The sequence below is a fragment of the Poecilia reticulata genome, chromosome 13 (assembly GCF_904066995.2).
Source record: "Poecilia reticulata chromosome 13, P_reticulata-male-v2, whole genome shotgun sequence".
Lineage (NCBI taxonomy): Eukaryota > Metazoa > Chordata > Actinopteri > Cyprinodontiformes > Poeciliidae > Poecilia > Poecilia reticulata.
In genome coordinates, this window is record NC_088842.1 from 21820602 (window position 1) to 21839612 (window position 19011).

General features: G+C 39.5%; 1 protein-coding gene across 2 annotated transcripts in view; it reads right to left on the minus strand.

Annotated features, from left to right (window-relative positions):
* ankrd13b (ankyrin repeat domain 13B) overlaps nt 1–19011 on the minus strand; it is a 46375-nt gene that overhangs the window by 16885 nt on the left and 10479 nt on the right. For both annotated transcript variants that reach the window (XR_535231.3, XM_081614143.1), the window contains 5 exons: nt 7079–7214; nt 3531–3655; nt 2634–2679; nt 2201–2344; nt 901–1141 (listed from right to left, as the gene is read on the minus strand). Coding sequence is in view for 1 of the 2 variants with exons in the window: in XM_081614143.1 (XP_081470269.1) it covers nt 901–1141; nt 2201–2344; nt 2634–2679; nt 3531–3655; nt 7079–7214 (692 nt within the window). In the remaining variant the exon portion in view is untranslated. The remainder of the gene's footprint in view (nt 1–900; nt 1142–2200; nt 2345–2633; nt 2680–3530; nt 3656–7078; nt 7215–19011) is intronic.

Here is a 19011-nt window from a genome sequence, read left to right on the forward strand (position 1 = left end):
GAAATGCCTCAAGAGCGTTTTGGCTGAAACTGAACCAACAACTGACTCAGAGGAGGTTAATCACACACCACACTTATCAGATTTCTTTAACACATGAAGGTTTTAACACAATTTTTTTTTTGCTTACACTTCACAATTATACACTGTTTTGTACTAGAAGTATCATGTAAAAATCTCAATAATATACACTTAAGTTTATTTTTGGAACATGTCAGTATGTGAAAAGGTTCAGGAGTTTTCAATAGTTTTAGAAGGTACCATACGTCCAGTCAACCCCAACCTGTGCCTTTACTCCGAAAGGTTAGACTTTAGCTGAAAAAAGATAATTTGATGTACTGCAACTTAACTTTATTCCATGACATTTACATTTTATGTCAAAAAGCTTGGCTACATTAACTTCTGCAAACTTCAGCCGGTCCATCGCAGCTGCATCTGGAAGACAGGCTGGCAGCAAACACCCTAAATTGTGCAGTTCCTTTCAGATTTACCAGAAAAACTGGTAAATCTGGTAACTGTCCCTTTCTAAAACTGGTAACTGGCACTTTCTAAACTAATTATTTATGATGAATTATTATTATTTTTTTTTGTTCTACATGTGTGCGATTGTGTCCACTTCCTGGCAGTGCTGCTGCTTGTGTTTTTCTTGCGTTTTGCCAAATGCATTTTGACGGCCACCAGAGAATGTGCTGAACTTGCTCCCTTCAGCTGTGCCTCGCAGTGCAGGAGAAAGTAAACCAGAAGCACTGACAGAAACATTTTATTGTAACAACAAAGGTAATGCGTTTTACCAAGGACATTGTTTTATGAATGACTAATTCATCAGTACGGTTGAGGCTAGCTTCGACGATGTTTACTTTGCAGCTACAAAGCTCCTGAGTGCATACTGGCTCTGGTTCTGACCTCTCAAAGGCGATGTTTCGGGTGTCCAGCTGAGTGGTCACCACCGGCGCGGACAGCCTGGCTGCGACCTGCTCATCGCTGGGCTGCGTCGCACCCAGAAGGCCCAGTCCAGCACAGGTGCCCTTGCAGGCACCGGCTTTCCCCCTGCCAGGAGAGAGCGCCGTAAGAGATGAGACGCACAAGGTCTCGCAGAACACCAGCTGTCTGTCGTGGTCCACCTCCATCACCTCTGCACTGGAGTCTGAGAGACGGGAAGAGGAAAAATGGGAAGAATTTCAGACAGAGACGCAGGAGAGAGATATGCACTGGTGCTGACATACACAAAGATGGCAAAGGGATTAAGTCTGATGTCAAAAGATTAGAGACATTGTTACAGAATCAAAAAGAAAGGATAGAAAAACACAAGAATCTATCTTTGCAGCTTATGCAACAAAGAAACAGACAAAAATGTAGACTTACAGTATTTAGGTGTGAGAAATTCATGTCAACTTCCACAGTTTGGGATAATTGTTCATTTCAACAGTTATCAACACTAAATGTTAACATTGCTGACACAAATCCTGTTGTCTTGGGACAGAATCAGCAAGTTAAAAGTAGTGAGAGGCTACAGATATTCAATTTCAGTTTCAAAAAAAGGCTAAATAAATTTTTTGGAAATCTTTCAATTTTTCCCTACTTAGAAATTCACGCTAATATCAAGGATTTTTGTGGAAATGGGATCTGTAAATCATAGGCCTGGAGCGTAAAATAAAAGGGTCTTTCATGTTTCCAATTAAACTCAGCTTTACTTCTAACACTCATTAAAGCAACACACAGGACCAAAGAGCTGGGCATCACACAACAACATAAAACATTAAATGTTTACTTATGAAAAGAGAGGCATCAATTTCTTATCCCATATGCCTCATTTCTACTGAGTGGTACAACAGAGGTTGGTGTGATTTGGTCCCGAACTGTACCACATTGTTCCTGGGTCCCCTCCTGTTGTAGGTCCATAGGACAATGGTACGGTGGAGTTAGGGCGGAGCTACTGGCGTCACACAACATAGTAAATTCATTGGTAAACAGAGAAACTTCACTGCTTGTGAGGGGCAGAGACATTCTAACATCTTATGTGTGTTGTCGTTAAGCAAGGCGCCGTTTCTGGCAACTGGAAAATGATCACTTTGAAGAACGAATACCACCACTGCTTTGCAAAGTACTGCCAATCCAGACAAGTATGAACTCTTGGCGAGGGAGGTCCTCAAACCAATATTCGAACTAGCAGCCTTCTGGTGGAAGGGCTGGGAGGCTTTCTAACCTTGGCCCCTGAAAATGAAGCTCCGGTTGCCTCTCTGCCAGGTCATCTGCTCAAACCCCATCAGCGTGGTGTCCACACGGAGACACTGTCCACTCTTCCACACTCTGTAGGTGTCACTGGGGCAGATACGAGAGACCAGGGGCACTGTGGACAAACACAACGTCTTAACCAAACAGTGCTTGTCATGGCTATGTCCAACATTTCAGACAACAATTCTTGGTTCTTCTTGCAAGTGTTGCCATTAGGGTAATTATTGGCCTCTGTCATCCATTAAATCCTCTTTACTTGTTCAGCAACGATACCATATGCATACAAAAGCATGCAATTAGTCTACGGGCCAGTGTTATTCAGCTCAACAGGAAGAAATGGGCATAAACATGTCATGGGAATAATATATGACAAATCGGTTAGAAACAAAAACGCTGAGACTCACCCCAGCTTGTAAACTCCCATTTCATCTCCACGTAGAAATCCTGCGCCTGGACAGGGAGCAGAGGAGGAGAGACGGACATTATGGATGAAGAACAAAACGAGGAGAATAGCGACGAAGAGTAAAAACTATGCAGTTGGGCTGCTTCAGCGTGTACGCCAAGGATGGTGTGGAAGACTGGCACTGAGAAGCCGAGTGTGTTTGTGGAGGGTGTTAATAATAGAACTGATGGATGGAGAGGCCGATGGTGTGGGTGAGGGCAGCAGCAGGTGAAGAACGCTGGGATGTGTGTGTACTGAAGAGTCGTTTTAAAAGTGTCAGGGTGTTTTGTCTGCTGTGTGAGGATGCTTTAGAGAGAGCATCACTGCGTGTGTGTGCGCGTGTGTGAGTGTGGTTGTGTGACAGGGAGCCAGCTGGATCTGATACAGAGACAGACTGTGTGAAGGCAGTTCTCTGCATCTCTGCCACTGCTTTGCGCGGCACTAGCAAGATGATCTGCTGGTGCGCCAGTGCTACCATCAACCTATCATGTTCCGGCACAGGTCACCTGAGCTTTGTAAGAAATGCTCCTGTGCCTTTAATCATGCCGGTTGCTTACTCCTCCCGGGTCTGAGATGAGTCAGATCACCTTGGGACATACTGCCGTGTAACATGGAGACATAATCCTTTATGGAATAGTAAACAAAGTTATAAATACAATCCAAAAGAATATTTTATCCTAAAATGAAGGCATATCTGCATTTCAAACAGCTGGGTAAAACCTGACTTTTTATGCAATTGTAGATGGATTATCTTCTAAGCGGCATGCACATTTATTTCTATACAAGTGTGTGTGTATGTGTGCGTCCGTGCTCCTTGGAGATTTTGTGCTAATGTGTGTGCGTGCGTGTAAAATCCCACTTGGCGTAGTCTCTCCAGCAGTACGGGGATGCCCGCCAGCCTCTTGGCAGTCCTCTGGTAGTCACGGTAACGCAGCACGAGACGCACCAGCTCCGGGTCCCTAGTGCTCACCGCCTCTTGAAGAACTGGAGGATGGAGGAGGACGGGGAGGGGGAGCAGACAGTAAAACACTCAGACCCTATTCAAAATTTATGTGAGCGAGCAATTTGAGGGTGCAGCGGGAACTGCTGAACGTGAAGTAGGCCAAAGGAGAAGCTAGTTGGCCCAATTACTGCCACGTGCCCATCTATCATCAGAATGACTCTTTACAAATAGTTGATCAAAGACTAAGGAACACTCCTCCCTTTTCAGATAATTGATTTAAACTCAGCCCACACACACAGAGGAAGCTTCTGCTCTTTCCGACACTCTGCCTTCAGCACCTCATCACAGTGTTCCTCCGTTAAGCCTTTAATATTGTTTCTAGGAGTGTTTGCACTGAGAAGTAGTTTGTAATGATGAGCTCAACAGATGCGCAGTTGCACCAGGTGTTTGCCAATTGCTGCTGCCGCTAGTCTTAAGGAGCAACAAAGGCTTTGCTTCGCTGAACTGCATCCATAACTATAATGGAGACAGAGAAAACAGCACAAAACCTTTTATAAAATAGAAGTGGAGAACTGGTCTGAAGATTCATGTTTTAAAATGTAAAGATTCGTCCACCCCTAAAAAAAAGTTATATAAAGGTAATTTCTCTGTTCTGTGTATAAAATTCTTATTCATTTGGCAACTTGTGACCAAAAGAAAAGTGAGGAGATAGTTACAAGAAACATGTTGCGGAACATGTTGTGGACGCTCTAAGGCAGAGATTCACTCAGTAAGCCACATGGAAAAGAGACCAGTGCCATAAACTAGTGGGTATCTGACTATTGGCAGAAGGTGCTTCCTGAATAATAAACCCTGGATCCACCAGGGACCTAAAGGAACTGCTTAACAAGAAAAGGTAAATTCAGGGCGGCAGAGTGAATTATTGCAGAGTGTACAAAAACATCTCAAAAAAAGACTCAAAGTCAAGATAAGAAAAAAAAGCGGCGTACAGGAAATACTAGGGAGTAAGCTCTGAAGTAACAATATAAGATATGTGTGGTCAGGGAGGAAGAACATTCACAGGCTTCAAGTAGAAGGAGGATTAGATAGATAAAGTATCGGGAGCGCTAATGAACACGTTCTTCATTAGCCTTAGTAGAGGAACAAGCTTGGTATCTTCTTTTCCTGCCCTTCACCCACAGCTTCCCTGTCACACCTCAATGGACTCATTTCAAGCCTCAGTTCTGGAACTTAGTGCCGTTGCTCCATCTTCATCTCCATGAGACGCTCTTGCCTTCCTTTGTTTTGGGGACAGAGGAAGGGGAACAGTATGGAACTAAACTGAGCCTATAAAGTTTGCGCCACTATTTTTAAACAGAAAAAAAATGAAGCTGAAAAGAAACTTGAAACTGAAAAAGAAATATAAAAATAAAAATTATTTACAGATTACAGTTTTTTTTTTTTTAGTTTTACTAATTTTTTCAGTTTAAAAAAAAAGTTGGAGCAAGCTTCATGGCCCCAATTTAGCTCCACGTTGAGGCTGCAGGTCCAGATGGTATCGGGGGGGCCAAAGTCCTTTCCCACCTTAGCCCGACCCAGAAGAAGGTTCTGATGCAGCAGAATGCTTCCTTTTGCGTTCTGGTTTCTAAGAAATCTCCTTCATCCGTCTGGAGGTTCTGGCGTTACTTTACCCGAGGCCCACCTCAGCAAATCAGAGACAGCTGTCATGTCAGAGGCCATCACACACCTGTTTCAATCATCTTCATATAAACAAAAGAGAGTAAATGACTGTATGTTAAGACAATGTCAACCACTATTTCTATGATAATGAGTGCAGTGAGGTGGTGGATGCTAACAACGTCAGTGTTCATTGGTAGGAGAGTAAAACAGGAGCCCATCATAAGGAGAAACAGAGCAGACTGTGTCTCTTAAGGAAGCTTAGTTCCTTGAGCTTGTACAGCAATATGTTGACTTTCCTCTGTAAATCTTCCATCATCTGTTGGGGCAGCAGCATCAGAGCCAGCGTTAAAATTAAAAAGTCAGTAAGCTAGTAAAGAAGGCTGGTTCTGTACTGGGAACTAAAAAAAAAAAAAAAAAAAGATTCTTCATAAGAACATAATGAACAGCCCTGGACATCGTCTTCATTAAAACTGTCATACATACAACAGGGTGCTTCTGATCCCCTGGAACAAGGAGTCGCTGCTGCAGGCCGTCCTTCCTGCCCACGTCTACAACCTCATGTAATGACTCTTAAAGGAATTTAGATCATGGCCGCTCCTACAATGTGTCTCTTTCATCATATTGTTGAATCAAGCCAAGAACAATTTTGTAATATTTACAGATTTTGTATAATTTCACTGAGAGACATGGAAGAGTACAAGATCATTTAGACAATTAAAACCATAAATAAGTTAAAAATGTCTTAGTCCATGTCACACCTTGGTATACTGAAATCTTTATTTATAGGGTAAAGGAATAAAACAAGAAGATTCCTGGGGGAAAGTGAACTGAGATGAAAGCAGTGATGGCTAATAAAAAATCATATTGGTCCTAATCCTGCTTCAGGTGTAAAGGTTTTACACTCACCTCAAATCTAAATATTGATAAAACTCCCCCAAAAGTAGGAAGAGTAAAAAAAAATCCACAAGTGTCATATGATGAATAGAAGGTTAAAACTGAGCAAGCCTTGAATATCTGTAAGGCACTTTAAAATACATCTTTACAAACGCTCCAACCTTTACATCAGATTGTTTCTTTTCCTAGTCTGTAGCCCTCAGGTGTAAACGTAAAGTGGCTTCAACTATAAATCATCACTAACTGTTTCTCGTGTAAATCAGGTCATCCTCCTCCGTTTACCTCCATTCATATTTCAGGCTTTAACAAGCGAGTCATTTAAAGCTGCAGAAATCTTGACCAGGCATGCGATGAAACAGTGGTAATTTCAAGGTTGAAATATTAATGATCTCACACTCCCACATCCTGCTATTGCCAGATGTCCATACCACGTTTCAGCAGAGCCAGCAGAGAAGAGCTGCCTGGCAGAGTCTGCCTAAAGAGCAAGTGTGACTGGAAAAAAGTGTATAGAGCGGCAAAACGAGTGAACGTAATAACCTTACATACATTCAATTCAATCACATTTAATTAGGTAAGATTATCATTTCTGTTTTCTGTTCATACAGGAAGTATAAGTCTTTAACATTTTTTAAATAATAAAAGCAACAAGTCAACTGCATTGAAAAAGACACTTTCATTGTTGTCAATGTCATTTTTCTTTATACAGCAGACTTATAATTACATCAGTATTGATATTTTGTTGAACAAAATGCATCTCACAGCACATTTACCTTAAAACAGACTCGAGCCTCCGATGGGCCAATCTGTGTACAAAAGCTTATGCATAATGTACAATATGTGCATGAAGGCAAACAAATGAAATTTTCAGCACACACACACCCACGCACACGCACACACACATGCACACTCACCAGTCCAGCCATTACGGTTCTCCTTGCTAACGTCAGCTCCGTGCTGCAGCAGGACCCTGGCACAATCCAGGTGGCCCAAAGTGACAGCCAGGTGGAGAGGAGTCCGTCCACGAGGGTCCAGAGACTCTACATCCGTCTAGATGGGTAGAGGCAAGGACAAGAGGGGGACAAGAGGGGTGGAATAAAGAGGAGCAGATGTGAGTTTAAGGGCTGACAGACAACGTTTAGATTTATAGTTAACCGTTGTCGTACAAAAGGAGGAAATATGTGAGGAATGACAGAACAAAACGAGACGGTGAGCTATGGTAAAAAATTTCTCGCTACCTTAACAAAGACATTTAATCATGCTTCACTGAACTTTAACACTATACGGTTTCTTTTATCTAAAAAATTCAGACTAGACTGTTAATCAGGCCCAAACTCCTCCTTATTGTCTATAAACCGTAAAACAATCTGAAATGTTTTTCCAAAGTCACAAATTTCAGAAATCAGAAGTTCAGAAGTTCAGACTTTCACTTATCAATGTTCCAAAAACAATAAAATTGATCTTTGAGGCTTCTTTTGATTTCTTAGCTCTCTATAATAGAACATAAAAAAGCTGAAATTACAAGCTGGTACTAGAGAACAAACACTTAATTACTTTTTTGGTTAAGTTCCAGCATTAAGTCTTCTTGGATACAGATTGACTGCATCTGATCAACCATAATAACATTTAGCTGCTCAAGTCGCACCATTTGTTCATTTGTGTTGTTTAGCTTCTGCCATAGTTTGCACATCAGAATGATCTCATTGGCCAAAATGTCGGTCTGAAGAAAAGTACAAATGCGTAGCAACGTGTCTGGACTGTGGCACGGAAGAGACAGTCAACAATAGTTAGAGGAAAAAAGACCAACAGTGACATTAAACAAAACTGGATGTTTCTCCATAATGATCAAAAGAAAGGTCAAGGTGGATGGTAATAGGCTTACAGGAACAATACAGGACATGATAGAGTTTCCAGTTGCTACTGATTGTGTTGTATATGTGAAAACAATTCCTTAAAGTCCCCGCTATGTCTGGACTAAGAAAAAAGGCCAGAAGCCTTTAATTCTAAGGACAAATATTGGTCTGATTAAAATCTCCCAAATTAATGCGGGAGGATGTGTTGTGGTTTGATTAGGCTAAAACTTTTGTCTACAATTGTGTGACCCACTAACTAAAGAATGACCCAGAATGAAGCATGGTCATGGCAGTATCATGCTTCAGCTTACTTTTCTCCAGTGAGTACAGTAGATTGAGAGAAAGTATAGAAATTAATGAACAAATACCAAGTGGTTTCAACACTAAACTGGTTAGCTAGGAAGCTAAAGACCAACAATGTTTTGTTTTCCAAAAGAGAACGGTTTCATCAGAAGACCAGGATAATCTCTGGGGTCACCAGCAGCACAGTTATTGGTGTGGACTATGTGGATTTAACCATACATATAAATATTTGACATTTGTGTGTGTGTTTTTTTAAGTAACTTGCAATTATTGTTTCTGACTTTTGCTTTCTTTTTTTAAGTTTTCTGATTATTTATTTATTTATTTATTTATTTATTTATTTATTTATTTAACTTGAAGCCATTTTAGATTAAATGTATGTCGCCATCATGAGCAGGACTCATGAGGAAGAGATGCTGTATCTCAATGAGACCTCTTTCAGTTGAATTCTTATGTTGGTGTACATCACAAAAACCTGGTCGGCAGGTTTTTTTGTTTTACTAATTATAGACGCAACATTCGCCTCAATGATCCTAGATCTGCTATAAGTAGAGTAAGTAAGTGGAGTTTTGATGGTCACAATATTGTGGGAAATGGCTGATCCAAGGTCAGTTCTGTTAATCCTAAGGGCTCGACTCTAATTAAGGTTTACCTTTTGAGATAAGCATTTGCCAGCATCAGCAATATAGCAGGCTAAAAGGAAAAATCAGCCTACATAATGATACTAATACTAAGAACCACAGGAGAACACGGGAAAGTGCGAACATATGGCAATTTTTGGGGAACTTTTAAAATCAACAGCTCAAACAGGACAAGTCAGCATGAGGAAGCTGGTTTGATGAACGACAGTGTAGCAGAAACGTTCAGCAATCAGTAACTGCATTCTCCTGTTTTGCTTATTTGCAAGGGAAATAAGGAGGAGCACAATGATATACAGACAACCAGAATCCATGAGCGCAGAAAGATGCTCACAAACACACAACAAGCACATGCTCTTAAGCTGTAATATCTTGGCTCGTGTTACAATAACTGAATTTAGTGAGCGAAACATAATACCACAGTGTATGTCAACGGATGAAGCTACCTCCATTACGCTGCTACCTCTTCTAATCTTCTAATCTTTGGTTAACAGTTGTGTGCTCTGTCATTTGAACGAAATATTAAAAAAAAGAGAAAAGGAAAAGACTCTAATCAAAAACAGAAAGATTTCCATTGCAGTAGGCTGTGCCCGTCAGCAATACGTACAAAATGGCACCTAAGGGACGGAGATGAAGAAAATAAATGGGACAGCGTAATGAGGGAGTCCCCCAGGAGCCACGGAGACAGGGGAATGGATGCAGATACATAGCAACTAAAGCAGCACAACTCTCTGATAGAAAGTAAGGAGTCTGTTGATTATTAGTTGCTATTGGTTTAATGTACAAACACAAAGGTAAGCATTTAAAACCTAATAGGAACAAACCCCTCCCCCCAAATGGGTATTTAGTTTTTTTTTTTTTTTTTTATCTGTAATGTCCTTCTTAAGGTTTCTGTGTGTGTAATGCTTTTAGATTATCATCTTAAGCTTTTGGGGAGGGGGTTTTGGAGCACTGCTCAGTTTCAGCTAAGGGTGAGCAAATAACATACAGGACAGAGAAAGAATTTTAGAAAGAAGCTAATAAGAGAGAGCATAAACAGCATATGGCAAGGTGAAAGGAGGTGGAAAGGAGAGAGAACGCGACGGCGGCTGGGTTGTTTCAGAGGAAGAAGAGGCTGTTGAAGGAGACAGTTCAGATAAAGCACAGAGAGTTGCCAGAAAACTGTGTGTACCATGTTCCTTCTTTTACTAAAGAAGGAAGAATGGGAATTTACAGTATTTCATAAGACTCATTGTCATATTATTTATTCTACAGCATTTCGCATTGATGGATTATGCTACAAGGCCGCTTAAATGGCGTGGCAAGTTTAAGCAGCCATGATAAATGAGTCTCTCCAGTGTCATTCAGTGTAGATTAGACTCTTAGTCCTTTTATGTACCTCATTCAAACTCTGAGCGAGTTAACTCAAAACATCCCAAAAGGCTTGCTGAAGATTTCCCGGACTCAATTACTGTCAGGCTTGCACTTGTTTATGCCTTTATTTGGGTTGATTTCTTTGACCCAGCCACCTCTCCGTCGTCGGGCCTCCAATGACCCGTAACCAACACTGAGGAGAAAAAAAACAACAAACTCCTACACTCCATTTTTCAAAGTAACACTAGTCACAATGTGAGAGATATGTTGCGGTGACACCTCTGAGGAGTATCTGCAAACGGCAGCAGCCTGAAACTGCAGCCTCGGCCTGATTTGTTGTTGATCCGTGTTGTCCGGCTTACTCATAATGCTTCCAGCACATGTAGCAATTGTTACAGAGGGCAGAGTTAACAGAGCTAAGAGAGAGAGGTACTCTCATTTAGCTCATTCTACACCAAACTAAGTTTAATACAGATGTCATCTATGAAAATGAAGACCATGTTTTGCCGTGTGGTTTTGACACAGAAGGTAGTTTTAAATTTAAATTTCTGGTAATTTAATGGTGTGAAAATCCCTGACATTATGCGATTCCATCGACTTACATAAATGTTAATCAATAGTTATAATATTTTCAGCCTCTTTGACCATTCTTCTCCCCTCAAATTAAATTCAAAATGTATTTTTAATAAACTAAAGTTGTGATGATTACTGATATAAAAGCCAGTGCAGCACATACCCATGAAGTTTTGCATTATTAAAGTACCCTCCAGAAGGGCCTTTTTCTACAGAGCAAATCATAATAAAAACATGAAGAAATGTCAGTTTTTACACTTTCAACAGAATATCATAACACTTTTATAAACTCTGTCAAAAGATGCATTTGCAGACCCAAAACACTCTTTTTCCAGGAACCTATTTTCCTGCGTCTTTTATTTACCTCGGCTGTTCGCGTTTTAACTGGGGAACAGGGCCAATACGTCAGCAGTAATGAGCAGAAATGAGCAGTAACTCCACAAACCGAATGTGAGGGATTTTTGTGTACTTTATATATTCTAATTTATTTGGGTAAATGTATTGTTTGGGGAAGTAACTTGATTTATTTACTTGTTTTAATCATCTTCTCATCTCTTTGAGGTCACCTGGTCATGTGTTGCCATGGAAGCGCGCCCATGAGCAGTGCTGACAAGGACCTGGTGTTTCCAATCAGCCTCATTGGGAAAATCCATATTCTGAGAGGGAGGAGAGATGTATTTTTGATTTTGTTTGGATCCGGATTGTTTTTTGTTTGAGTTAATTGTAACTGTGTAGACATTTTTTTAGGGATAGTTTAGTGCAAATGTTTGTTCTTTCTTTCTGGAAATGTGAATGTCTCCACCCTTCTAATTAGTCGAAGCCAATCCCTTAAAAGCCAGGTGGTTCAGATGAAATGGAGATTCTCCTTCTTCTTATTTTGACTGACATGATATGCTGTAAACTGAACTGAAGTACGTGAACCTGAAGATAAAAGAAAAAATATTGAGAGCTCTAAAACTGCTGGTTCTTTTTGATCGCAAACTAACACCGAAGCAGTGAGCATCAAACTCTCACTTGCAGCTCGGGAAAGATGATCACATTGTGAGCTTAACAGCCATGGTTTTCACTTGCAAAGTATATTTTCACACGTTGGTCAGTTCCTCTTTTGACACAGGTGGATTTAAATTTAAAAATATATCTGAAACCGTTTTAAATTGGTAGCATTGAGTTAAAATCTTGAAAACATTTAATCAGTTCAACATCTCTGATGAAGTCCCTCCACAACAGCATTTTTTTGTTGGTCTAGGACAGTGGTGTCCAAAGTCGGTCCTCTGTATACGAGCATGCAAGCAGCTAAAAGAGACGGAGGAAGAAACAGAATTATTTATTCCTATCCCCACAAGCTTAACGATATAACAATTACCATGTATTTCGCAGCCTGATCACAAAAATGAGGGCCACCTGCTGTTTTGTAGTCTGCCCCCGGTGGCCATTTAATGATCTGCAGTTTTTAGTTCCTCTGGTTTTTGGCACTTTGAGCAGGCAAGACAAAATGACTCAGAAGGATCACTGAAGCCAACTAAAAGGAAAGGTTTTTCCAGCACTACACCCTGACCTGCAGACATACTGACATAATAACTCATTCAGATGGGAGCAATGTTAAGTTGAAAAACAGAACATGCAGTTCATTAAATCATGATGAAGAACTCTCCTCCTCTCACATTAACAAGATAGGAACTCTCAGGAGGCAATACAGTTGTTTACAACTAATGGGCCGTGCACTCTGTCGACAGTCTTCTCTTTCTGTTTCTTTTAAACAAACACACACACACACACACAACCGCGCACAGAGTTTCGCTGGCTCCGTTTCACTTGTGCGATTCAGGTTTCAAAGAGGAAACATGATGTCATTCCAGGTAATCTCTTAGTTTCCACTCACCAGTAAAATTGACAGTGTGTGGGAATAAACTACTTTCACAGAGTAAAGCGGAATGTCTGCTTTGGTTTTGTCGAGCTAATTCACGGCTTTCCAAGTTAAATATAAAGCTGGAGTAGCAGTGTGTAGCACAGACTGACAGAGAGGCGTTTCTAACATTTTTCACACAGAGAGTAAATCGATCACTTGGTCAATAATGTCCCAAATTCTAACTTGCCATATAAAGATAAGGTGGAACAAATAACCTTATCTCAGCCCTATCTTAATAAGTTATAGCAGTGAGACAACAGGCTGTCCAGACCTTGTTTTACTGCAGATTTTATGACTTGCTGTAAGAGATGAAACAATTTTCTTTTATGTTTCCAGGAAGTCACGTGAGTTTCTGGCTCTGGCAGAATAGTAATTAAACATCCTCATTATTGGATGCAGTTAGTTTTAGTCGTCTAAAGGGAAGAAAATGTTGAAGGCTTAAACAATAACCAGGTAAACAGTAAGAATGGACAACAATATACTAGTCACTCACAGATTATATGACGAAAAAAAGGTTCCTCTAACAAACATACACTAGTATCCTGTAGAAAATCTTTTATCACATAGATTGTAATAATACACCACAGAACACCAGTAACGACAGTGAAAAATGATGATCTGTGAAGAGATAAATCTCTTTGTTATATCTGCGCTTTGAACGGGGAAAATGATTAGACTGCATAGCATAAATTTACAGTGCTATACCGATAATACTGAGTTACATTTATGCACAAATCTTGATGAATCCAATCAGTTAGGTAGACAACAGGCGCTCCTTTAAGACATTAAAACCAGAATGACTTTGAATGTTCTGCTTTTAAATTCAGACGAGACGGGAGCCTATAAAACACAAACTGCTTAGTCAGTCGCTTGTTTTTGACTGCGTTTATTTAGGCTCCAGTAAAGTAAAAAAAAAAAAACTAGGTGTCATTTTTGAAAAGGTTGTGTTATTTAAACCCCATATTAAACAGGTTTCTAATGCTTCTTTTTTTCACCTCCAAAATTCAAAATATTCTGTCTCAAGTGATTAAGAAAAATGAGTTCATGCATTTGTTACTTCAAGTCTGCATTGTTGTAATACTTTACAATAAAAAAGTGCAAAAAAAGTTTTCTGCGTATCAGAGATACAATTCTCCTTGAAAATAAAGCTTTTAATAATCAGTGTACTGGTTGTAACGTGGCGAGTTCTGAATGGCTTAAGAAAAATGAACAAAAATAATGATGGTATATACAGTAGGTGTTGAAAATTCTAAGTCAAAGTCTAAAAAGAAATCTGATTGAGGTCATGTGGTCAGAGTCATGTGATCCCTGTTGTGTCAACAGCTTTTTCTCTTATTCATTAATATTATCTTTTGAAACCTGTATTCTTTTTCTTTGGCAATTAAAGGCTGCATGCAATCAAGCAACAGCAAGGTGAAGCAGTGTTAAATTTCATATTGGCATTTTGCTCAAACCAATGTAAGGCAAAAGAATAGATGTAAATCTTGCGCCAGTTTTTTCACCCATGAGTCTTTTGTATTTCCACAGGTTCGATTAGACAAATTAAAACTACTGATGTGTGAACGTCTCTCCAGCCCAGAGTCTCAGGGCTGCAGACAGAGTGTTTTGGGCTCACTTTGGCTTCATACTACCGAGGGAGTGCTGACGCAATTTCCAGGATTTCAATGAGAAGCAGACTATTTATCAAATAAAGAGCGTTTAGTCTGGTTCACACTGCTCTGGTAATGTCTTTATTGGCTTTCTGTGGTGTGTTATCACAAGTTGAGTGGTCTGACTGCCAATACCTTTACAGTACAGAATAAATTAGAAATAAATCACTCTCAAGGCTTATTGACACCCTTGAATATATGTGTAAAAATCCTGCAAATTCAACTTTTATGTTTATGAAGTAGTGTTACGTGTCACAATTTCTTTGTACATCCATTGTGTCAGATGAAAAAGTGTAAAAAAAAACAACATAAAAATGATTTGATTTATCAAAATTTCTGGTGGCACCCTTATTGGCATCAATTTTATTTTTATTTTCAATAAATTTTTGCTGCTGTGATCATTAAATTAGGAATCCATGGTTAACTCTTTCCCAGGGGTATAAATGCCTGAAAAAGTACCAGCCGCCCTTGAAGTTCAGATTTCTGTGTAAGTCACTGAGATTCTGTATAACAGACCAAGACAAAGTATCATCATGAATTAGAAGGAAAACGATGGCATGTTTTGAAAAGGTGAAAATTGAATCCATGATCCAATGATTGCTCCGTGTTAAACGTTTTGTGGTTTTAATGTGAAAAAATTACTAAAAAGTTCAAGAGGTGTACTAAATCTTGCAACGTACGGAAGCTATGACATGACAAAAGCCAGTCACCCTTAGTCATTCTTAACAAAACAAAAACATATCAAACAAGCAGGTCAGTTTTGTGCTGGTCAGAAAATTCCTTTACAAAAGTAGCCCCTTTTCCATATTTACAGTCAGATAAATAGCTGAAACATATAAAAATCCACCATGAGCAGCAGAAGCAAGATGGTAACAGGGGTAAAAAGAAAATATCTCCAAAGCTCACGTTTGGAAAAATGCAGCAAAGAGGTGCATCTTGGGATCATCAGCTGCCTTTTATTTTTAAACCTTTTTACACATCTCCTCCAGAAATGCCAATGGTAGCAGAGGGATCTGTATATTTAGCAGCAAACATGAACAAGTGAGTTAAGCCAGCAGAAGGCATCAGGATTATTGTTATTAATCATATTCATTTTATGTATACTCTTTGTTTCAGGGATTTTTTATTTTTTTAGCTATGTCTTTATGCTTCTTTTCTGTCATCCTAATTTCTAATCTCACCATTCATCCACTCTTCATTCTCGCTTTGCTTTCTCTAATTTTTCCACAGTTACATAATTTGAGTCTTTTTCCATAGCCAACATCATCTTGTAGAAGTATCCAAAACAACTCCTTATTTCTTCATCAATGGTCCCTCTCTCTGCCTCATTTGTTCCTGCCCTCCTCCAATTGTGAGCTCACTGGGGGTTGCATTATTGATAGGCATCTCTATCTGTGGCATCTGCTTCTTTTCCTCCTCTGTTCTCTCCCTCCTCTCTCCCGCTCAGCGTGTGCTGCGCCTGATGCAGCTTGGCAGGTACTTAGGCCGACATCAATCTTTCATAAAAAAAAAAAAAAAAAAAACACAACACACATGTATGTAAAAAATGTGCTTATACACGCAACAGTCTTCCCAAATGTTTGTGCATGGGGCGCATAAGAGACCCATCAGGGGGTGGTGCTATAAAAATAACTTGTTCCTCCTTCCCCTGCCTTCCTTTTCACCTCTTGATGTCCATCCTGATGGGAGGTAGACAAACGCTGGACTGCAGTTAAATGCTAATCACTGCTTTTAGATGAAAAGGACAGTGCTAAACCTACGTCAACAATGACTGAGGGAGAACAGAGTGAAGAACAAAATCTCTCGAAACGTCTGGCATTCGACTTAACTCAGCCGCAGTGCATCTCCGCTCGCACAAAGGCATTCGAGGCCCGAGAATCGGAACAGTGGAGGAACAAAAAGAAAGACCAAACCATCAAGTGAAAACACTGACCCACATTGCGGCATATTTAATGTTTCTGTTTCTCACCGCACTTCATCTGTTTAGCATCAGAGCCAGTTTCGGCTGACAGCTCAACAGACAGATGGCGAGATAAAAAGAGGAGTGGAGAGAAGGATGAAGACGCCGCTACGATGCGGATTGACCCGGCGGAACGGCAGCGGGAGCGAGGAGGAAGACGGTGGTTATCTGAAGGGTGCTGACACCTGTTTAGCGCGCCGAGCCGACACCTCTCATCATAAAACCACGGAAGGCTGACTCTCGTAGCATAAACAGTTTATTTCAATAGTGCAGGTAGATTATGTGTTTAATTACATAACATAGCCTCTTTAAGGTAAACAGCACAGCTGTTGCCTTCTTTGTGCATGTCAATGAGATGAATTAGATAAAAACCAAATGATCCGGCAAGACACAGCTGCAGTGAGCCTGGGCTGATAATGAAATCAAAGGGTCATCCTTTTCTAGGACAGTCTGCTTCCGACTTGTCAAGTTCAAGAGCCTCCCGAAGCTTAAATGGGTGGTAACAACACAATTAGCATTTCCCCTTGAACACGAGGAGGGAGGCTGCTCGACGAATCCATATGTTTAGAAATGTCACGATATTGATTTGGCTTCTATATTCAATAACACTTTTGAAAACTGCTTGCCTGTTTTAACATGCATACGCTGCAGACATTGCCTTCGGCTGAATTTAAGCTGGCGGAAAATGTCAGGAACCACATTTTTGTAGAATTCATAAGTTATAGAGAGAAAGGAAACGTACTTCAAACTTTAAAGATGTTTTTGGGGTTAAAGCTCACTTCATTTCTATCAAAATTTGATTAAAGAATTAAATGCACAATGATACCAGTAAAACCAAGTGAGCCTTTTAAGTTTAATTCAGTGTCTGCCAGAACTCTGCCATGATAGTGTCAACATTAAAATGTAAAATGTACCAGAAAGGTTACTTTTTAAGAGATAATGTTACTGCTGTCCTTCATTTCACACACTTGCAGTTACTTTACTTAACATATTCCATCACTTCAAATCCAATTTTTTTTTCCAGGACAAAATCAAACCGTCTTTCACTGGACTTTTTGTACCAACCATCCATCGAGTTATTGTGTGAAAAGTTTTTCTTACAGTTGTGCCTGGCATATTTCACAAGTCTGGCAGATGTAATTGTTTAAATTTTACCAAAATGTTCTGTTATTGTGAGGACATTTGTTGCAATGAATGCAATTGGTAGAACAGACTTTTAACTTTTTCAAAGGAAACATAGAGTAATATAAACTCTTTTTAAAATAAGATAATTAAAATGAAATTATATATAGGATTTAATAATTCACTATGACTATTTATCATCAATACCTTATTATAATCAACCACTAACATTTGTGAACTGATTAACAGAAGTTCATGGGTATGAAGTGGTTTGTTTACTACAAATGTAAGTAAGTTGAGATGAAAATGCAACATATTGCTACAAAATGTAAGTTTCTCTTGGTAAATGGGTGAATGGACTCGGCATCAGCTATAAAACATTATCAAAACCAAAACTAGCCACTAATCTTTCCATAAAAAATTTGGCACTGCATTGTTACTGAAATATGTGTTAAAATCTATGACTTTTTGGGTTTGAATTGTCTTTAGTAGAAGGAGGTTGTGTTTACCTTTTATTTATTTTAAGATATGATGCTTTTCTTAGTTCAATATGGTGTTCAACGTTTTCAAATCTTTGTGATAGGATATCGCAACGTACAAAGCTACTGTATTCACTAAATTCAGGATGTCTGAAACAAGGCATCGCAAATGACAATACAGCAGTATTGAAAGAAATCACCTTTAAGATTATCTGGACGTTTTGGACTTTGGATATTTTTAAAACAAGCATCTATCAGCCTGTACTTGTCGTTCCTTTTTAAAACAATTTTCTTTAATCTTCTCATAGTCTATTGTAAGTGTTGTTTTTGTTTGTGTCTCCATAGCAATTCATCTGAATCCAGCTGTATAGCAGAAGCAGCTGACAGCTAACATACTTCTTTCCCAATGCCTAATTAAAAATCTGATGCAGTAACCAGAGAAGTAGCTGCTATCACCATCCATCTCCTACTTCTGCAGGAGATAAAACGTCACGTGTTATAGATGAAATTGCATTAAATTACTTGCTGCTCATTACTCATTAAGTGCATGGGTGTGAAATGGTTTCTTGATGGGTTAGAAATTAAAGTAGGATGGCATGAAACGGTAGTGGGTGGGTATTAAATGAAAACATGCCTTGGCGGCAGTGTGTAGTGCCCTAGAGCCAACTGTAGCCCTCAAACTTCTTACCACCTTTTACGTAAAACCTCCATCATCACATTTGGATGTGAAGAAACTCAACTACAGAAACCTAACAGATGTTTGTACCAATGGCAAGAACATGCTTACATTGCCTCCTTTTTTTTCTTCCTTATAATCTTTCACCATCATTTCTATCAGGTAATGTTCCAAACTCCACAACTAGCCCCAAAATTAAAGACCTCTAAGTTCATTTCCAAACTGATTCATTTACAAGAACATAACAAAAAAGTCTGAACTGGTATAAAATATTATGCCCAACAAACCATTGAATATTAAGTTCTATAAAGCTTCATCCATCCATTATCTTCCAT